Consider the following 17,958-nt stretch of genomic DNA (forward strand, 5'->3'; position numbering starts at 1 on the left):
GGCACCTGGAGTATGGCAGAGCCCCTCAAACCCCGGGAATGGCACCTGGAATGTGGCACAGCCCCTCAAACACCAGGAATGGCACCTGGAATGTGGCAGAGCCCCTCAAACCCCAGGAATGGCACCTGGAATGTGGCAGAGCCCCTCAAACCCTGGGAACGGCACCGGGAATGGGGCACGGCCCGGCAAACCCTGGGAATGGCACCTGGAATGTGGCACAGCCCCTCAAACACCAGGAATGGCACCTGGAATGTGGCACAGCCCCTCAAACACCAGGAATGGCACCTGGAATGTGGCAGAGCCCCTCAAACCCTGGGAACGGCACCGGGAATGGGGCAGAGCCTCTCAAACCCCGGGAATGGCACCTGGAATGGGGCAGAGCCTGGCAAACCCCGGGAATGGCACCTGGAGTGGGGCACGGCCCGGCAAACCCCGGGAACGCTGCCCAGCGCGAGGCACATTCCAGCGCCAGGGCCCCTTCCGGACCCGGATCCGTCGGGATGGCGGCAGCAGCGCAGACGAGGCTCCGGCCCTTTTATTAAAAACCTTGGATATAAATTAACACGGCGTGGTGGATCCCGGATCCGGGCGGATCCCGGCCCTGATGGATCCCGGGTAACCAAACAGCAGCTCAGTGATTGGATGGAGCAGCTGCTCCAGGCTCAGAGGGACAGGAACGTCCTGGGGGGACCCGAGGGACGGCAGCTGCTCCAGGAGATCCCAGTGACACCGGTGGATCCCAGTGACACCGGTGGATCCCAGTGACAGCCAGTGGATCCCAGTGACTCTGGGAGATCCCAGTTACAGGCAGTGGATCCCAGTGATGGCAGTGGATCCCAATAACACCAGCGGATCCCAGTGACACCCAGCAGCTCCCAGTGAATCATTGGATCCCAGTTAGAGTCAGTGGATCCCAGTTAGAGTCAGTGGATCCCAGTGGCACCCAGGAGCTCCCGGTTACAGTCAGTGGATCCCGGTTACAGTCAGTGGATCCCAATAACACCAGTGGATCCCAGCGGCACCCAGGAGCTCCCGGTTACAGTCAGTGGATCCCGGTTATGGTCAGTGGATCCCGGTTACAGACAGTGGATCCTGGTTACAGTCAGTGGATCCCGGTTACAGTCAGTGGATCCCGGTTACGGTCAGTGGATCCCAGTTACAGTCAGTGGATCCCAGTGGCACCCAGGAGCTCCCGGTTACAGACAGTGGATCCCGGTTACAGTCAGTGGATCCCAGCAGCTCCCAGTGCCGGCCCCCGCCCTAGGGACACCGGGCGGAGGCGTTGCGGAAGTGCGGCCACAGGCGGAGCAGCTCCTGGGGCCCGTAGTGGTGCACCATGGCCAGCCTGGCGAAGCGGCAGCGCTCGTAGTCCAGCCGGTACATGGTGAAGGCTCCGGGCGGCGGCTCCGTCACCGGCACGCCCAGCGCGTGCAGGCAGATGCCCACGAAGGCGTCCTCCATGTTGATGACGGGCAGCGCCTGCGCCACGCGGAACACGCGCAGCGCCAGGTCCCCCGAGAGCACGTAGCCGGGCCCGCCGCAGTAGGGCGGGTAGGTGTCGTTGGGGTACACCTCCCGCGGCACGAACCACTTGTAGGCGCGGTTCCGCAGCGGGCCCGTCCGCCGGTACACGTAGCCCGTCAGGAAGTCCGTCCTGGGCGGCCGCAGCAGCCCCGCCAGGTACTCCAGGTTGAGGAAGACGTCGTGGTCGGCCTTCATCACGTAGCTGGCGTTGGGGCAGAAGCGGCTCACCCACTCGAGCCCCATGAGCGTCTTGAGCGTCAGGTTGTTGTAGGTGTCCAGGAAGTCCTGCTGCAGCAGGTCCCCGTGCAGCGCGTCCTCCTCCTCCAGCACGGGGCGCAGCTCGGCGCCGAACGCGGGGTGCACGCCCAGCAGGAAGAGCCGCAGCACCGCCAGCCCCGGCACGGCGCCCTCGTCGCCCCAGGTGCGGCGCACGGCGTCCCGCGCCGCCAGGTCCTCGGGGGACGTCACCACCAGCAGCACCAGGAACGGCGCCCGCTCCCGGCACTTGTCGGGGTGGTTCAGCAGGAAGCGGTACGGGTACGGGTACGGCGGCTGCAGCGGGTGCCGCGTGGGCCGCGCCGGCTCCGTGGCGTTGCCGGGGCGCGGGGCGGCGGGGCCGGGGGGCGCCGTGCCGGGGCTGCCGGGGGGCGCCGAGCGCCGGGCGTGCAGGGCCAGCAGCGCCAGGGCCGCGGCCACGGGCAGCAGGAGCAGGCGGCAGCTCGGGGGCAGCTTCATGGTCGGCCTGGGGGGCGGGAGGGAGGGAGAGGGGCTTGGGGTGGGATCGGGCTGGCAGCGGGAGACCCGGCACCGGGATCAGGCTGGCACCGGGATCAGGCTGGCACCGGGATCCTGCTGGGATCCCAATCCTGCTGGGATCCCAATGCTGCTGGGATCCTAAAGCTGCTGGGCCCAAATCCTGCTGGCATCCCAAAGCTGCTGGGATCCCAATCCTGCAGTGCCCAAATCCTGCTGGGATCCCAATGCTGCTGGGATCCCAATCCTGCTGGGCATCCCAAAGCTGCAGTGCCCAAATAAATCCTGCTGGGATCCCAATGCTGCTGGGCATCCCAATCCTGCAGCGCCCAAATCCTGCTGGGATCCCAATCCTGCAGCGCCCAAATCCTGCTGGGCATCCCAAAGCTGCTGGGATCCCAATCCTGCAGCGCCCAAATCCTGCTGGGCATCCCAAAGCTGCTGGGCCCAAATCCTGCTGGGATCCCAATCCTGCAGCGCCCAAATCCTGCTGGGATCCCAAAGCTGCTGGGATCCCAATCCTGCAGTGCCCAAATCCTGCTGGGATCCCAATGCTGCTGGGCCCAAATCCTGCTGGGATCCTAAAGCTGCTGGGCCCAAATCCTGCTGGGATCCCAATCCTGCAGTGCCCAAATCCTGCTGGGATCCCAATCCTGCAGTGCCCAAATCCTGCTGGGATCCCAAAGCTGCAGTGCCCAAATCCTGCTGGGCATCCCGAAGCTGCTGGGCATCCCAAATCCTGGCGTTCAAATCCCACCAGCACCGGGATCGCACTCCCTGAGCGCCCCAATCCCACCCAGATCCGGCTCTCTGAGCACCCCAATCCCACTGGCACCAGGATCCCACCCAGATCCTGCTCCCTGATATCCCAATCCCGCCCAGATCCGGCTCTCTGAGCACCCCAATCCCATCAGCACCAGGATCCCACCCAGATCCTGCTCCCTGATATCCCAATCCCACCCAGATCCTGCTCTGAGCACCCCAATCCCACCCAGATCCCACTCCCTGAGCACCCCAATCCCATCAGCACCAGGATCCCACCCAGATCTGGCTCCCTGAGCACCCCAATCCCCCCCAGAGCCCCTGCCCGGGCGCTCACCTGGGGCTTCCTGGGTGCCCAAACCCCCCCTGCACCCCCGGCCCCCACCCTGACCCCCCCATTCTGCCGGATCCCCAAAGGCCCCGGGCGCCCCCTCCCCGTGCCAGGGTCCCCCAGCCCCTCCTTTCAGGGATCCCCCCCTCCCCCTCCCCATTCTGGAACCTTCCCTCTCCCCCTCCCCATTCTGGAACCTTCCCTCTCCCCCTCCCCATTCTGGAACCTTCCCTCTCCCCCTCTCCCATTCTGGAACCTTCCCTCTCCCCCTCTCCCATTCTGGAACCTTCCCTCTCCCCCTCTCCCATTCTGGAACCTTCCCTCTCCCCCTCTCCCATTCTGGAACCTTCCCTCTCCCCCTCCCCATTCTGGAACCTTCCCTCTCCCCCTCTCCCATTCTGGAATCTTCCCTCTCCCCCTCCCCATTCCCAGTTCCCCCTCTCCCCCTCCCCATTCCCAGTTTCCCCTCTCCCCCTCTCCCATTCTGGAACCTTCCCTCTCCCCCTCTCCCATTCTGGAACCTTCCCTCTCCCCCTCCCCATTCCCAGTTTCCCCTCTCCCCCCCCCCCATTCCGGGTCCTGATAAGGCACCGGACGTGATAAGGGCCGGAGGCGCCGCCGGGGCCCCGCCAGTTCCACCAGTCAGACCAGTTTGGGGTCTGGGGGAGCCCTGGGGGTCCTGGGGCTGAGTCCAGCTCTGCCCAGTTCATCCCAGTTCACCCCTGGGCTTTCCCAGTTCCCCCCGGTTTGCCCGGGTGCCACCTTCAGCCCTTCCAGTTCCCTCAGCCCTTCCCAGTGTGTCCCAGTGGCTCCCAGTTAACCCCGGGTGCTCCTCCCAGCCCTTCCCAGGCACTCCCAGTGTGTCCCAGTAACTCCCAGTGTGTCCCAGTCACTCCCAGTGCTCCCAGTCACTCACAGTGTGTCCCAGTTGCTCTTGGTGGCTCCCAGTTATTTCCAGGCACAGTTCCCAGTGCTCCCAGTGGCTCCCAGTGGCTCCCAGTGTGTCCCAGTCACTCCCAGTGTGTCCCAGTCACTCCCAGTGGCTCCCAGTAACTCCCAGTGTGTCCCAGTGGCTCCCAGTTAACCCCGGGTGCTCCTCCCAGCCCTTTCCAGTGGCTCCCAGTAACTCCCAGTGTGTCCCAGTAACTCCCAGTGTGTCCCAGTGGCTCCCAGTTAACCCCAGCACTACTCCCAGCCCTTCCCAGTGGCTCCCAGTAACTCCCAGTGTGTCCCAGTCACTCCCAGTGCTCCCAGTCACTCACAGTGGCTCCCAGTTATTTCCAGGCACAGTTCCCAGTGCTCCCAGTGGCTCCCAGTGTGTCCCAGTCACTCCCAGTGGCTCCCAGTGTGTCCCAGTCACTCCCAGTGTGTCCCAGTCACTCCCAGTGTGTCCCAGTGTGTCCCAGTCACTCCCAGTGTGTCCCAGTCACTCCCAGTATGTCCCAGTCACTCCCAGTGTGTCCCAGTGGCTCCCAGTGTGTCCCAGTCACTCACAGTGTGTCCCAGTGGCTCCCAGTTAGCTCCAGGCACAGCTCCCAGTGCTCCCAGTGCTCCCAGTCCCCGCCCGCGGTGCCTCTGTGGCCGCGGTGCCCGGCAGGGGCAGAAATCAGAGGGCTCGGGTGACGCAGGTGCCACACCCAGCCCGGGCCACGCCCCCCGGGCCACACCCAGCCCTGCTCAAACTTCCTCCTGCGGCCACAGCACGGTCACCAAACAGGTGACACCGAACAGGTGACACGGAACAGGTGACACTGAACAGGGGTCACCAGCCGGGGTCACCATGGGGACACAGGTGACACCGAACAGGTGACACCGAACAGGTGACACCGAACAGGCGACACTGAACAGGGGTCACCAGCCGGGGTCACCATGGGGACACAGGTGACACCGAACAGGTGACACGGAACAGGTGACACCGAACAGGTGACACGGAACAGGTGACACGGAACAGGGGTCACCAACCGGGGTCACCATGGGGACACAGGTGACACCGAACAGGTGACACTGAACAGGTGACACCGAACAGGTGACACTGAACAGGGGTCACCATGGGGACACAGGTGACACCGAACAGGTGACACGGAACAGGTGACACGGAACAGGGGTCACCAACCAGGTCACCATGGGGACACAGGTGACACGGAACGGGTGACACGGAACAGGTGACACGGAACAGGGGTCACCAACCGGGGTCACCATGGGGACACAGGTGTGACTGTCCAGGTGTCACCATGGAGACACAGGTGCCACCACAAACAGGTGACACGGACCCCCAGGTGACACCATGGACCCAGCCCCACTTAGGGACCCCCAGTCCCGTTTAGGGCACCCCCAGCCCCATTTAGGGACCCCCAGCCCCATTTAGGGCTCCCCAGACCCATTTAGGGATCCCCAGACCCATTTAGGGATCCCCAGCCCCATTTAGGGACCCCCAGCCCCATTTAGGGACCCCCAGCCCCATTTAGGGATCCCCAGACCCATTTAGGGATCCCCAGACCCATTTAGGGCACCCCCAGCCCCATTTAGGGATCCCCAGCCCCATTTAGGGACCCCCCAGCCCCATTTAGGGACCCCCCAGCCCCACTTAGGGACCCCCAGCCCCATTTAGGGACCCCCAGCCCCATTTAGGGACCCCCCAGCCCCATTTAGGGCTCCCCCAGCCCCATTTAGGGCACCCCCAGCCCCATTTAGGGCTCCCCAGACCCATTTAGGGCACCCCAGACCCATTTAGGGCTCCCCAGACCCATTTCCCCCCCTCCAGCCCCCCTTTGGAGCCACATCAGCCAATTCCCTTCCAAACTCTTTTATTTCCCACCCCTTAAAAAACCCCAAAATAGTAAAAAAAATTATAAAAAAAAAAAGTATAAAAATAGATGGGGGGGGGGTTGGGAACTGGGGGGGTTCCCCAGGAATCCCAGGGGGTTCCCTTGGGATTTTGGGGGGGGTTCCCAGGAATCCAAGGGGGTTCCCAGGGATCCATAGGGGGGTTCCCAGGAATCCCAGGGGGTTCCCCTCAGCCCAGGGGGATCCCCACAGACTCCAGGGCCTCCCGAGCCCAGGCTGGGGGCCCCCCCCGCCCCCCGTACATGGTGTCCATGAACTCCCGCACGAACTCGGGGAAGCGCTGCTGGACGATGCTGTCCCTGATGGAGCCCATCAGCTTCATCTGGGGGGGGGACACGGGGCTTAGAGGGGTGGGGAGACCCCCAGGACCCCCCAAACCCCCCCAGAGCCCCCCTTGCCCACCTGGTAGGCGATGTTGTGCAGGGTGAGCAGGTGCAGCGCGGCCGTGTTGGAGCGCAGCAGCGCGTGCAGGTACGCCCGGGAGTACCTGGGGGGGGGAAACGGGGAATTTGGGGGGGTCAGCCCCGCCTTGGGGACCCCCGAGACCCCCCCAACCAGAGCCCCCCGCCCACCTCTGGCAGGTGGGGCAGCCGCAGTCGGCGTCGATGGGCCGGAAATCCTTGGCGAATTGTTGGTTTTTGAGCTGCAGGGACCCCCAGGGCACCAGGGCGGAACCGAAACGCTGCGGGGAGGGGGGACCGGGGTGGGTTATGGGGGTCCCCCAAAGCCTGGGGAGGGGTCCCCAAACCCCCCCGGGCCCCCCTTACCGCGGTGCGGGTGGGGAACACGCAGTCGAACATGTCGCAGCCCAGCGCCACGCACACCACCAGGTCCGTGGCGTAGCTGGGGGGGCAAATTGGGGGTGACTCCGGGGGTCTCCCCCAGCTCTGGGGGGGCTCTGAGGGGACCCCCGGACTCACCCCACGCCCATCAGGTAGCGGGGCTTGTCCCGGGGCAGGTGCTCCGTGCTCAGCTTCACCGTGCGCCAGAACTGAGCCTTGGCCTCGCCCCCGCTCAGGCCCCCGATGGCGAAGCCGGGCACGTCCCGCTGGGTCATGGCTGCCAAGGGGACCCCAAATCACCCCTGGAGCCCCAGAATCACCCCTGAACCTCCCCCCGGGACCCCCAGATCCCCCCTGGGCTGCCCTGAGCCACCCTGAGCCCCAGTGTGAAACCGGGCACATCCCGCTGGGTCATGGCTGCCAGAGGGGACCCCAAATCACCCCTGAACCCTCCCTGGGATCCCCCCAAATCACCCCTGAACCCTCCCTGGGACCCCCCCCAAATCACCCCTGAACCCTCCCTGGGACCCCCCCCAAATCACCCCTGAACCCTCCCTGGGACCCCCCCAAATCACCCCTGAACCCTCCCTGGGACCCCCCCAAATCACCCCTGAACCCCCTTGGGACCCCCCCCAAATCACCCCTGAACCCCCTTGGGACCACCGGAGCTCCCCCAGGCCCCCCTGAGCTGCCCCAGGACTCGCAGAGCCCCTCCCGAGCAGGGATGAGGGAGAGGATGGTGAGGAGGGCGAGGAAGGCCCAGGGATGAGGGTGAGGATGATGAGGGCGAGGAAGGCCCGGGGATGAGGGTGAGGATGGCGAGGACAATGAGGGTGAGGATGATGAGGGTGAAGAAGGCCCGGGGATGAGGGCGAGGATGGCGAGGATGACGAGGGTGAGGAAGGCCCAGGGATGAGGGTGAGGATGATGAGGGTGAGGAAGGCCCGGGGATGAGGGCGAGGATGGCGAGGATGATGAGGGTGAGGAAGGCCCGGGGATGAGGGTGAGGATGATGAGGATGATGAGGGCGAGGAAGGCCCGGGGATGAGGGTGAGGATGGCGAGGACAATGAGGGTGAGGATGATGAGGGTGAAGAAGGCCCGGGGATGAGGGCGAGGATGGCGAGGATGACGAGGGTGAGGAAGGCCCGGGGATGAGGGCGAGGATGGCGAGGATGATGAGGGTGAGGAAGGCCCGGGGATGAGGGTGAGGATGATGAGGATGATGAGGGTGAGGAAGGCCCGGGGATGAGGGTGAGGATGATGAGGATGATGAGGGTGAGGAAGGCCCGGGGATGAGGGCGAGGATGGCGAGGATGATGAGGGTGAGGATGATGAGGGCGAGGAAGGCCCGGGGATGAGGGTGAGGATGGCGAGGACAATGAGGGTGAGGATGATGAGGGTGAGGAAGGCCCGGGGATGAGGGCGAGGATGGCGAGGATGATGAGGGTGAGGAAGGCCTGGGGATGAGGGTGAGGATGATGAGGATGACGAGGGTGAGGAAGGCCCGGGGATGAGGGTGAGGATGATGAGGATGACGAGGGCGAGGAAGGCCCGGGGATGAGGGCGAGGATGGCGAGGATGATGAGGGTGAGGAAGGCCCGGGGATGAGGGCGAGGATGGTGAGGATGATGAGGGTGAGGAAGGCCCGGGGATGAGGGCGAGGATGGCGAGGATGGCGAGGATTATGAGGGTGAGGAAGGCCGGGGGATGAGGGTGAGGATGGCGAGGATGATGAGGGTGAGGAAGGCCCGGGGATGAGGGTGAGGATGATGAGGATGACGAGGGTGAGGAAGGCCCACCTCGGATGCAGCGCAGGCGCAGGTCGGGGTCCAGCCCCCCCTGGATGATGGCGAAGAGCAGCTGCTGCTGGGGGCGGGCGTGGGCGGCGACGCAGCGATCGAGCCAGCGAATGGACCTGGGGGGACACGGGGGACATGGGGGGACATGGGGGGACAAGGGGGGACATGGGGGGGACACGGGGGGGACACGGGGGACATGGGGGGGACATGGGGGGACATGGGGGACATGGGGGGACACGGGGGGGACACGGGGGACATGGGGGGGACAGCGATCGAGCCAGCGAATGGACCTGGGGGGACATGGGGGGACATGGGGGACATGGGGGGACATGGGGGGGACATGGGGGACATGGGGGACATGGGGGGGACATGGGGGGACATGGGGGGACATGGGGGACATGGGGGACATGGGGGGGACACGGGGGGACATGGGGGGACATGGGGGGACATGGGGGGACATGGGGGGGACACGGGGGGACATGGGGGACATGGGGGACATGGGGGGACATGGGGGACATGGGGGGACATGGGGGGGACATGGGGGGACATGGGGGGACATGGGGGACATGGGGGACATGGGGGACATGGGGGGAACATGGGGGGGACATGGGGGACATGGGGGGGACATGGGGGGACATGGGGGGACATGGGGGGGACATGGGCGGACATGGGGGGACATGGGGGGACATGGGGGACATGGGGGGGACACGGGGGGACATGGGGGGACATGGGGGGACATGGGGGGACATGGGGGACATGGGGGACATGGGGGGGACATGGGGGGGACATGGGGGACATGGGGGACATGGGGGGACATGGGGGGACATGGGGGGACATGGGGGGACATGGGGGGGACATGGGGGGGGCAGCGATCGAGCCAGCGAATGGACCTGGGGGGCACAGGGATGGGGGGGGTCCTGGGGGGTCTCAGGAGGGGGTCCCAGGACTGTCAAGGGGGTCCTAGGGGGTCTCAGGGGGGTCTCAGGAGGATCACAGGGGTGTTGGGGGTGGTCTCAGAGGGGCCTAAAGAGGATCAGGGGGGTCCCAAGGGAATCCCAGGGGGGTCTCAGGGGGCCTGAGGAGAGCCAAGAGGGTCCCAGGAAGGTCAGGGGGGTCCCAGGGGGGTCCCGGGGGGTCCCAGGGGGTCTCAGGAGGGTCCCAGGGGGTCTCAGGGGGTCTCAGGAGGGTCTCACCTGTTCATGGCCTCCTCGACGCGCGGCCCCGTCGTGGTGCTGCTCACGACATCGTCCAACTGCATCACGATATCGGCCCCTGGGGGGGCGGGGCTGGGTCACCCCCGTCCTTCACAGCCCCCTCGGGATTGGGGGGGGGTCCCACCCCCGGGATTTGGGGGGATTTTCCCCCCCTGCTCACCCAGGGCGTTCTGGATCTCCATGGATTTCTCGGGGCTCAGCAGGATCTGCTCCCCGCCGTGGGGGGGCTGGAACCGAACCCCTTCCTCCGACACCTCCGACAGCTCCAGCAGCGAAACCATCTGGAACCCCCCGCTGTCCTGGGGGGGCACCCCAAAACGGGCGCTGAGGGGGGAAAAGGAACCCCAAAACACCCCCAAAAAACCCAAACCACCCCGGGACACCCCGGGATTGGGGACAGGGGGTGCCAGGACCCCCCCAGGCTCGGGGGGACACCCCTGGGGGGTCCTGGGGGTGCCCCCCCGTCACTCAGGGCAGCTCTGGGGGTGCCGTCCCCCCAAATTTGGGGTCCCGGAGGGGTCCCGTGCCCACCCCCTCACCGTCAGCAGGTTGTGGGGCCAGTCCATGAAGCCGTGCAGGCCCCCGGCACGCCGGACCAGCTCCGAGCCCTGCGGGGACGGGAGAGAGCAGGGCTGGGAAGGCGGCGGGAGCGCGGGAACCGAGCGGGATCCTCCGGTAACCCCCGGTAACGGCGGGGGCTGCGCCGGAATCCCGCCGGGAACCCTCGGGGGGAGCGGCGACAGCTCCGATCTCACCCGGAATGTGAGAACTCAGGGCAGGGACGGCACGGGGTGAACCGCGGAGCCCCCCGGAGCCCCCCGGTGCCGCTCACCGGCCGCGTGCCCAGGTGGAAGGTGTTGCCCAGGCAGATGCGGCAGCCGAGCGCCGCCAGCTGCGCGGCCGTCAGGCCCTTGGCGGTGCCGCGGGTGCCCACGGGCATGAACACGGGGCAGGGCACGGAGCCGTGCGGCAGCCGCAGCTCCCCGGCCCGGGCGCGGCTCCGCCCGCACTCGGCCACGATCCGCAGCACCGGCACCGGGCCCGCCGCGGGCGCCGCCATCTTCGGAGCACTTGACCGGAAGAGGCGTGGCACCACCACCGGAAGTGACTGTTACCACGGCAACGCGGGGGCCATGTTGGGCCTTGTGGGGATGGGGAAGGTACCAGCTCGGAGATGCTCAAAGCTCCCCAGAGATCGCCCAAAGTCAGCAGAAATTCAGCAGAGATCCCTCCCAGCCCCGACATGGAGGGGAGCGGAGCCAATTCCTGCTGGGTCTGGTCCCTGAGGGGTCCCCAGGCTGTTCCCCGGGGATTCCAGCCCCGGGGCTTCGCTTCCGGATTGTCGTTCCCCATGAGCGAACACACAGCGCTGGACGGTCACGGGAGGGCCGCGGAACACCGGGACACCAAAGGGCGAGAAGGACTCGCTGACTGACGGCCGGCTGATTCACTGCGAGAGGGTTTTCTGTTCCCTAGGATTCCTCTCTCGCTTACATTGGCCAGCCCGCTCGGAGTCTAACGGAAGGGAGGGCGAGGAGGGAGAGCAGAGCGGGCTCCCGGGGCTGCGCTCCCGAAGGAAGCTCCGTCCGCCAATTCAATGGCGGAACCGGTGAGGGGCGGGACCGCATCCCCGCCGCCTCAGCTGACACAGCAGCGCCACCTCCCATTGGCTGTGAGCGATGAGCGACGGCCGAGAGGCCAATAGAGAACGGGCTTTTCTTCCCGGTGCCGCCCTTTCGGGTGATTGACAGCTCTCTGCTCTTATCCGATCTGCGCGCTCCGGTGACGGGCAGCCCAGTCGGCCAATAGCGACGCGCGCTGCGGGAGCGGGGCGGGCGCGGCGGTGCCGGATGAGGAGACTCTGAGGGGAAGTTTGGCCGCCGCCGCCGCCGCGGGCCCCTGAGGAGGAGCCGCCGCCGGGAGCGCGGGCCCGGCACCGCCGCGCCGCCATGGGCAACCGGGGCATGGAGGAGCTCATCCCGCTGGTCAACAAGCTGCAGGACGCCTTCAGCTCCATCGGCCAGAGCTGCCACCTCGACCTGCCGCAGATCGCCGTGGTGGGCGGGCAGAGCGCCGGCAAGAGCTCGGTGCTCGAGAACTTCGTGGGCCGGTGAGCGGCGGCAGCGGCGGGGGCAGCGGCGGGGAGGGCGGCGGCGGGGCCGGGGCGGCGGGAGCGGCGGGCGGCGCCACGGGCGTAGGGAGCGTTCGGGAATAGCGGCGGCGGCGTAAGGGTGCGGCCGGCGGGGCCGGGCCCGCGCTGCGCCAGCGGCGCACGGGCCGCGCAAACGGCGCAAGGGCCGCGCAAACGGCGCCGGCACCGGGACGGGGCTGGGACCGGGACGGGGCTGGGACCGGGACGCGGGTGCCCTCCCGTTCCTCCGAGCGAGGCCGCGCCCGCCGGAACGCGGCACTAACGGGAGGGGCTCGGTGCGGGCCGGCCGCGCTCGGGGGAACGGAACGGGGCGGGGCGGGGCGGGGCCGTACGGTAGTGGCGGGGCGGGGGGCTCGGGTCACGGCGGTCAGTGGCGATGGCAGCGAGGGCAGCGGGGGCTGAGCAGGTGCCGGAAGGATCCCGGGCGTTCCGTGGGCGCTGCGGGCTCCCCGGTTCTCGGTGCTGGGTGCCGGTTCCGTGCCCGGGGCAGCGGCACCGGACGGTGGCCGGGATTCCTCGGGAATGCTGAGCGATGTGCGCCTTCCTCCCCATCACCACCACCCTCATCCTCACGGCGGGGCTGCGCCCCGGAGATAGGAGCGGTGCTGGGATGGGCCCGGGAGCCGAGCGTGGCCGCGCCGATAACGGGAGCGGAGCTCGGCGGAGGGGTCACCCCAGAAAGGCACAAAAACCGCGCTGGGCTGCCCCGGCACAGCCCCGGCCCTTCTCCGCCTTTGTGCGGATCCGCTGCTGTGCCCGGCCCGTTCCTGCCGCCTCCGCTGCCCCTCGGTGCGGGGCTGTCGCTTCCTCAGGCACCGGGGCAGCGGCAGAATCCTCCTAACCCCGGTGTGGCCCCGTCCCGCTCTGCCCTCAGCCTCCGCATTCCCAAAATTCCCAACCACGCGGTTTTCCCGCTGCTTTGGACGTCCCGTCCTCCGTGGAAATGCCGCACTGGGAGCTCCAGTGGGGTTTTGCTTTCTGCACTGGATCCCTCCCCTCCTGGGGCGTTCCTCCCAAATCCAGCCTGGGATCCATCGCTTTTCCCTTCTGTCCCAGTGCAGGCCAAATTCCCAGCCTGGATTTGGGCTTTCCCAGCAGTCAGGGGGGAATGGTGGGGTTATTCCCCATCCTGGATTCCCGGGAATGGTGGGGTTATTCCCCATCCTGGATTCCTGGGAATGGTGGGGTTATTGCCCATCCTGGATTCCCGGGGATGGTGGGGTTATTCCCCATCCTGGATTCCCGGGGATGGTGGGGTTATTCCCCATCCTGGGTTCCTGGGAATGGTGGAGTTATTCCCCATCCTGGATTCCTGGGCATGGTGGGGTTATTCCCCATCCTGGATTCCTGGCGATTCTGGCAGCCTCTAATTACAGCGCTGCTGGAAAACCATCCCTGGTAATTAAACCCCTTTGTGTCGCAGCCGGATCCATCCATCCGGGAATCCTTCCCCACCTCCTCGTCGTGCAGCTCGTGCTAATTAGGGTTAATTACACCCCAGGGGTGTCCTTGGGAATGGGAGGGTGAGGAATGCTGACCTGACCGTGCCCATCCCAGCTTTTAGGGGCAGTTCTGGGGCTCCCACCCCGGCATGGCTGAACAGGGGCTGGGATTTTCTCTCTGGATCACAAATTGCAGCTGGGATGAGCCGGGGCCTCGGGGCTGTTCCCTCTGTCCCAACGATCTGCACGGATCCATCGAGCCAGGCTTGGAAACTGCCCGTGGGGGGTTGTTCCTCTCGATTTCTGCAGCTCTTGGAGCTTTATCTCTGTTTTCCCGAGCCACCGGGAAGCCCTGGATCCGTGTTGGGAGGTTCTGGATCTGTGCTGGGAAGCCATGGTGCCGTTTCTGTGGGTTTCGTACCCTCAAAACGCATGGGGAGATAATCCTGAAGTGCCCAAAATCCCTTGGAGAGACCTGGAATTGGGCTGGGAACCCTCTGCATGCACGGCTGAGCCTCAGCGGGCTGGAATTTCTCCATGGGGAAGGGCCTGGCCTCACTGGGACACCCTTGAGGGGTTGGGATTGGTGCTGAGGGGCCTGGAGCGCCTCAATCCCTGAATTCAGCGGGAGAAGCACCAAGGGAACGACCTGGGACCGTCACCAGGATTCTTTGTGGCCCCACCATCCCTCTTTGGAGCCTTGTCCCGGCCCTGCTCTGACAAATCCCTGTCCCAGCCCTTCCCGGAGCTGTCTCTGGCCTGGGGGACAATGGAGCCCTTGTCCCCCGGGGGTGGGGACAGTCCCTGACCTCAATGGGGCATTATGAGCCCAAGGAGAGGATGGGGTTCACCCTGGGCTGGGGTTCACCCCGGGCTGGGGTTCACCCCGGGCTGGGGATCCTTGTCCTGCCTCAGGAGCATCCCCCAAAATCCCTCAGGGATCCCGGAGTGGGGCTGAGCCCCAGGGTTTGGGATCAGTGGGGTTTGGGGACCTCAATGGGGCATCATGAGCCCAAGGAGAGGATGGGGTTCACCCCGGGCTGGGGATCCTTGTCCTGCCTCAGGAGCGTCCCCCAAAATGCCTCAGAGTGGGGCTGAGCCCCAGGGTTTGGGATCAGTGGGGTTTGGGGACACAGGGAGAGCTGAATCCCACGGGGACAGGACAAGAGCAGTGACCCATCCTGAGGGATTGGCCACGAGGCTCCCGCAGCTCTGGTGGGGCTGGGGGTAAATCAGTGCAGGGGTAAATCCCTGGGATTTGCCTCGGTGGGAGCCGTGGCCAGAGGAATCCAGGGAAATCCCCCAGGAGTGGGGAGGGAATGCTCGGGAGCCAGGTGGAACCAGCACGAGGTGTTTTGGAAACGTGGAAGTGTGACACACGCTCAGCTCAGGTGTTTCCCCAGGGATTTTCTCGGCACTGGGGAGTTCCCACCGCACTCCTCCACCCCGAGACCTTTGGCCCTTTGTCCCTGTGTCCCTTTGTCCCCTCGCCGGCCCTGGTCACACCTGAGCCCAGGTGGGAGGCGGCAGGATCCGGGCAGTGACGTCCTGGGGCTCCTGCGCGCGTCACGGCCGGGCCCGGATCCTGCCCAGCCGGACACGGGAGGGACACGGGGACGCGGGGACACGGAGCTGGGTGGTGGCACTGCCACCGTGCCTGCGCTTCCTTCCTGGAGGCCCCTCCTTCCCCTCGGGGCCTGTCACCTCCAGCTCGGGGAGCCGGGAATCCTGGCGGGGCTGGGGCAAGGAAACCACCTGGGTTAGCCTGGGATAGGGGATGGGGCAAGGAAACCACCTGGGTTAGCCTGGGATAGGGGATGGGACAAGGAAACCACCTGGGTTAGCTTGGGATAGGGGCTGGGGATCACCTGGATTAGCCTGGGATAGGGGCTGGGACAAGGAAACCACCTGGGTTAGCTTGGGATAGGGGCTGGGGCAAGGAAACCACCTGGATTAGCCTGGGATAGGGGATGGGGCAAGGAAACCTCCTGGATTAGCCTGGGATAGGGGCTGGGACAAGGGGGTCACCTGGATTAGCCTGGGATAGGGGATGGGGCAAGGAAACCACCTGGGTTAGCCTGGGATAGGGGATGGGACAAGGGGATCACCTGGATTAGCCTGGGATAGGGGATGGGACAAGGGGGTCACCTCAATTCAGGGCTGGAACAAGGGAATCACCTCATTTCCCCCAGGATTGGGGCTGGGACAAGGGGATCACCTGGATTCCTTCAGGATCAGGGCTGGGAACTGGGGATGACCTGGATGCAGGGCTGGGACAAGATCACCTCGATTTCCACAGGATCAGAGCTGGGGATCACCTCAATTCCCCCGGGGTCAGGTGTGGGACACTGGGACAAGGAGGGAGCAGCAGAGGCAGAGATGTCAGACCCCGCTTTGTGGGAGTCACCCCGATCCCAACGCTCCCGTCAGCATCACCGTCCCCTCTGGGGTCACTGGGGCCACCTGGGGCCTCCCCGAGCTCCACTGCCCCTTTCCCCCGCCCGGGGCCGTCCCGGTTGGGCAGGAAGAAGTTCATTTGTGGCTGTCAAACAGGCTCTGTCGGGGTGACACCGTCGGGGTGACACCGTCGGGGTGACACCGTCGGGCTGTTGCTCTTGGCGTTGCTGGGACGCCCGGGCCGGGCAGTTCCCGGCAGAGCCGCTCCCAGGCCGTTATCACTCCCCATTCCCAGCAGACTCTGCCCTGTCCCGTTCCTGCTGTCCCTGCTCGGCACAGGGGTGGGGACAGCCCCAGCCCAAATTGGCCATTGCAGCTCCACCTTTTCCAGGCAGGGTTCTCCCAAAAAAAGTTCCGGGGCGCTGAGGCCAGAGGGGATTCCGTGGGAATTTCCTGCTTTCCTTGGGGCCGGGAGGAATTGTGTGGAATTTCCTGCTTTCCTGGGGGATCTGCCCTCCCAGGAATATCCTGTTCTCTCCCCCAGGAGAGCAGGGATTGATCCTGTGTGTTCCCAGTGCTGGAGGAACCGATGGCATCAATCCACCGATTGACTGACCCATCCTCTCATCCCCTGCAGGGATTTCCTTCCCCGTGGCTCCGGGATTGTCACTCGCCGGCCTCTCATCCTGCAGCTCATCTTCTCCAAGACGGGTACGGGGCTGGGAAAGGGGGAGCGAGCTGGGTGTGAGCCCTGGGGGTGTTCACAGTGCAGCACTGGGGTCTGTCCAAGCTGGGTGTGAGCCCTGGGGCTGTGCACATTGCAGCCCTGGGGTCCATCTGTGCTGGGTGTGAGCCCTGGGGGTGTTCACACTGCAGCCCTGGGGTCCATCTGAGCTGGGTGGGATCCCTGGGGGTGTTCACACTGCAGCCCTGGGGTCCATCCGAGCTGGGTGTGAGCCCTGGGGGTGTTCACACTGCAGCTCTGGGGTATTCACACTGCAGCCCTGGGATGTGTCACTGCAGCTCTGGGGTGTTCACACTGCAGCTCTGGGGTCCATCTGAGCTGGGTGTGAGCCCTGGGATGTTCACACTGCAGCTCTGGGATGTTCACACTGCAGCCCTGGGATGTTCACACTGCAGCTCTGGGATGTGTCACTGCAGCTCTGGGATGTGTCACTGCAGCCCTGGGGTCCATCTGAGCTGGGTGTGAGCCCTGGGATGTGTCACTGCAGCCCTGGGGTGTTCACACTGCAGCTCTGGGATGTGTCACTGCAGCCCTCCCTCCCACAGGGCACCCTGGGCTCCATCCGCTGCCCCCACGCTCGCAGCTCCTCCCGCTCATCAGGGAGGAACGCGGGGGAGAGCCCAGGGAATGCCTGGGAAGGCCGGGGAGGCCAAAGGGAACCCGGGGAATGCTGAGCTGGCCGTGGGGGTGACTCCTTCTCCCAGCCAGGTTTCCTTGGCTGCCATCAGCCATCCCGATATCCGGGCAGAACTCCTTGGTCCCCTTCACCTTGAGCAGCCGGGCCAAAAATTCCCTGGGTTTGGGTGAATCCCAGAGGCCCTGGTGCCCTCCTGGGGCCATCAGTGGCTCCTGGGAGCTGGGGAGGGCTGGGAAGAGCCGATTTTGGAGCCATGGGAGGGCTGGGGAGGGCTCTGGGCTGAGGAATGAGGTGGCTGGGATGATTCCAGCCCTGACAGCGCTGAGGTTTCCGCTCTGCCCACACCGAGGGAAGGAGGAAGGAAGTTGCACCATCCCAGCGGCCGCAGCCTGGCCCCACAGCTGCTGAAATCCCTCTTCGTGGGGCAGATTGGGATCCAGGGCAGCTCCTGGGGGTCCTGCAGCTCCTCCTGGGGTCCTGCAGCCCCTCCTGGGGTCCTGCAGCCCCTTCCCCATGTCCTGAGGCCCCTCTTGGGGTCCTGCAGCCCCTTCCCCATGTCCTGCAGCCCCTTCCC

General features: G+C 65.7%; 3 protein-coding genes across 7 annotated transcripts in view; 1 reads left to right on the forward strand and 2 right to left on the reverse strand.

Annotated features, from left to right (window-relative positions):
• Positions 1-517: 517 nt before the first annotated feature.
• LOC118697427 (beta-1,3-galactosyltransferase 2-like) lies at positions 518-5,096 on the reverse strand. The gene is made up of 2 exons (XM_036400048.2): positions 4,865-5,096; positions 518-2,266 (listed from the first exon to the last, which is right to left on the reverse strand). The coding sequence occupies exon 2, from the start codon at positions 2,257-2,259 to the stop codon at positions 1,261-1,263; it is 999 nt and encodes a 332-aa protein (XP_036255941.2). The 5' UTR covers positions 2,260-2,266; positions 4,865-5,096; the 3' UTR covers positions 518-1,260.
• Positions 5,097-6,157: 1,061 nt separating this feature from the next.
• QTRT1 (queuine tRNA-ribosyltransferase catalytic subunit 1) lies at positions 6,158-11,071 on the reverse strand. Its single transcript, XM_036400108.1, has 10 exons — positions 10,844-11,071; positions 10,551-10,619; positions 10,172-10,310; positions 9,991-10,069; positions 8,798-8,913; positions 7,135-7,273; positions 6,982-7,057; positions 6,787-6,896; positions 6,617-6,701; positions 6,158-6,536 (listed from the first exon to the last, which is right to left on the reverse strand). Exons 1-10 carry the CDS (start codon positions 11,069-11,071, stop codon positions 6,384-6,386), a joined length of 1,194 nt encoding a protein of 397 aa, XP_036256001.1. The 3' UTR covers positions 6,158-6,383.
• Positions 11,072-11,872: 801 nt separating this feature from the next.
• Positions 11,873-17,958, forward strand: part of DNM2 (dynamin 2) — a 32,571-nt gene continuing 26,485 nt past the window's right edge. For all 5 annotated transcript variants that reach the window (XM_036400081.2, XM_036400083.2, XM_036400082.2 and 2 more), the window contains exons 1-2: positions 11,873-12,121; positions 16,640-16,713. In XM_036400081.2, coding sequence (XP_036255974.1) covers positions 11,961-12,121; positions 16,640-16,713 — 235 coding nt within the window. In that variant the 5' untranslated portion in view covers positions 11,873-11,960. The remainder of the gene's footprint in view (positions 12,122-16,639; positions 16,714-17,958) is intronic.

Source organism: Molothrus ater, chromosome 36, assembly GCF_012460135.2.
Source record: "Molothrus ater isolate BHLD 08-10-18 breed brown headed cowbird chromosome 36, BPBGC_Mater_1.1, whole genome shotgun sequence".
NCBI classification, from domain to species: Eukaryota; Metazoa; Chordata; class Aves; order Passeriformes; family Icteridae; genus Molothrus; species Molothrus ater.

Coding starts and splice junctions, on each gene's coding strand:
- QTRT1 (XM_036400108.1), bottom strand. CDS start 11,071: ATGGCGGCGCCCGCGGCGGGCCCGGTGCCGGTGCTGCGGATCGTGGCC. Junction 8,914..9,990: donor GTCGAGGAGGCCATGAACAG/GTGAGACCCTCC, acceptor GTGTCCCCCCAG/GTCCATTCGCTGGCTCGATC. Junction 7,058..7,134: donor CGCTACCTGATGGGCGTGGG/GTGAGTCCGGGG, acceptor TTGCCCCCCCAG/CTACGCCACGGACCTGGTGG.
- LOC118697427 (XM_036400048.2), bottom strand. CDS start 2,259: ATGAAGCTGCCCCCGAGCTGCCGCCTGCTCCTGCTGCCCGTGGCCGCG.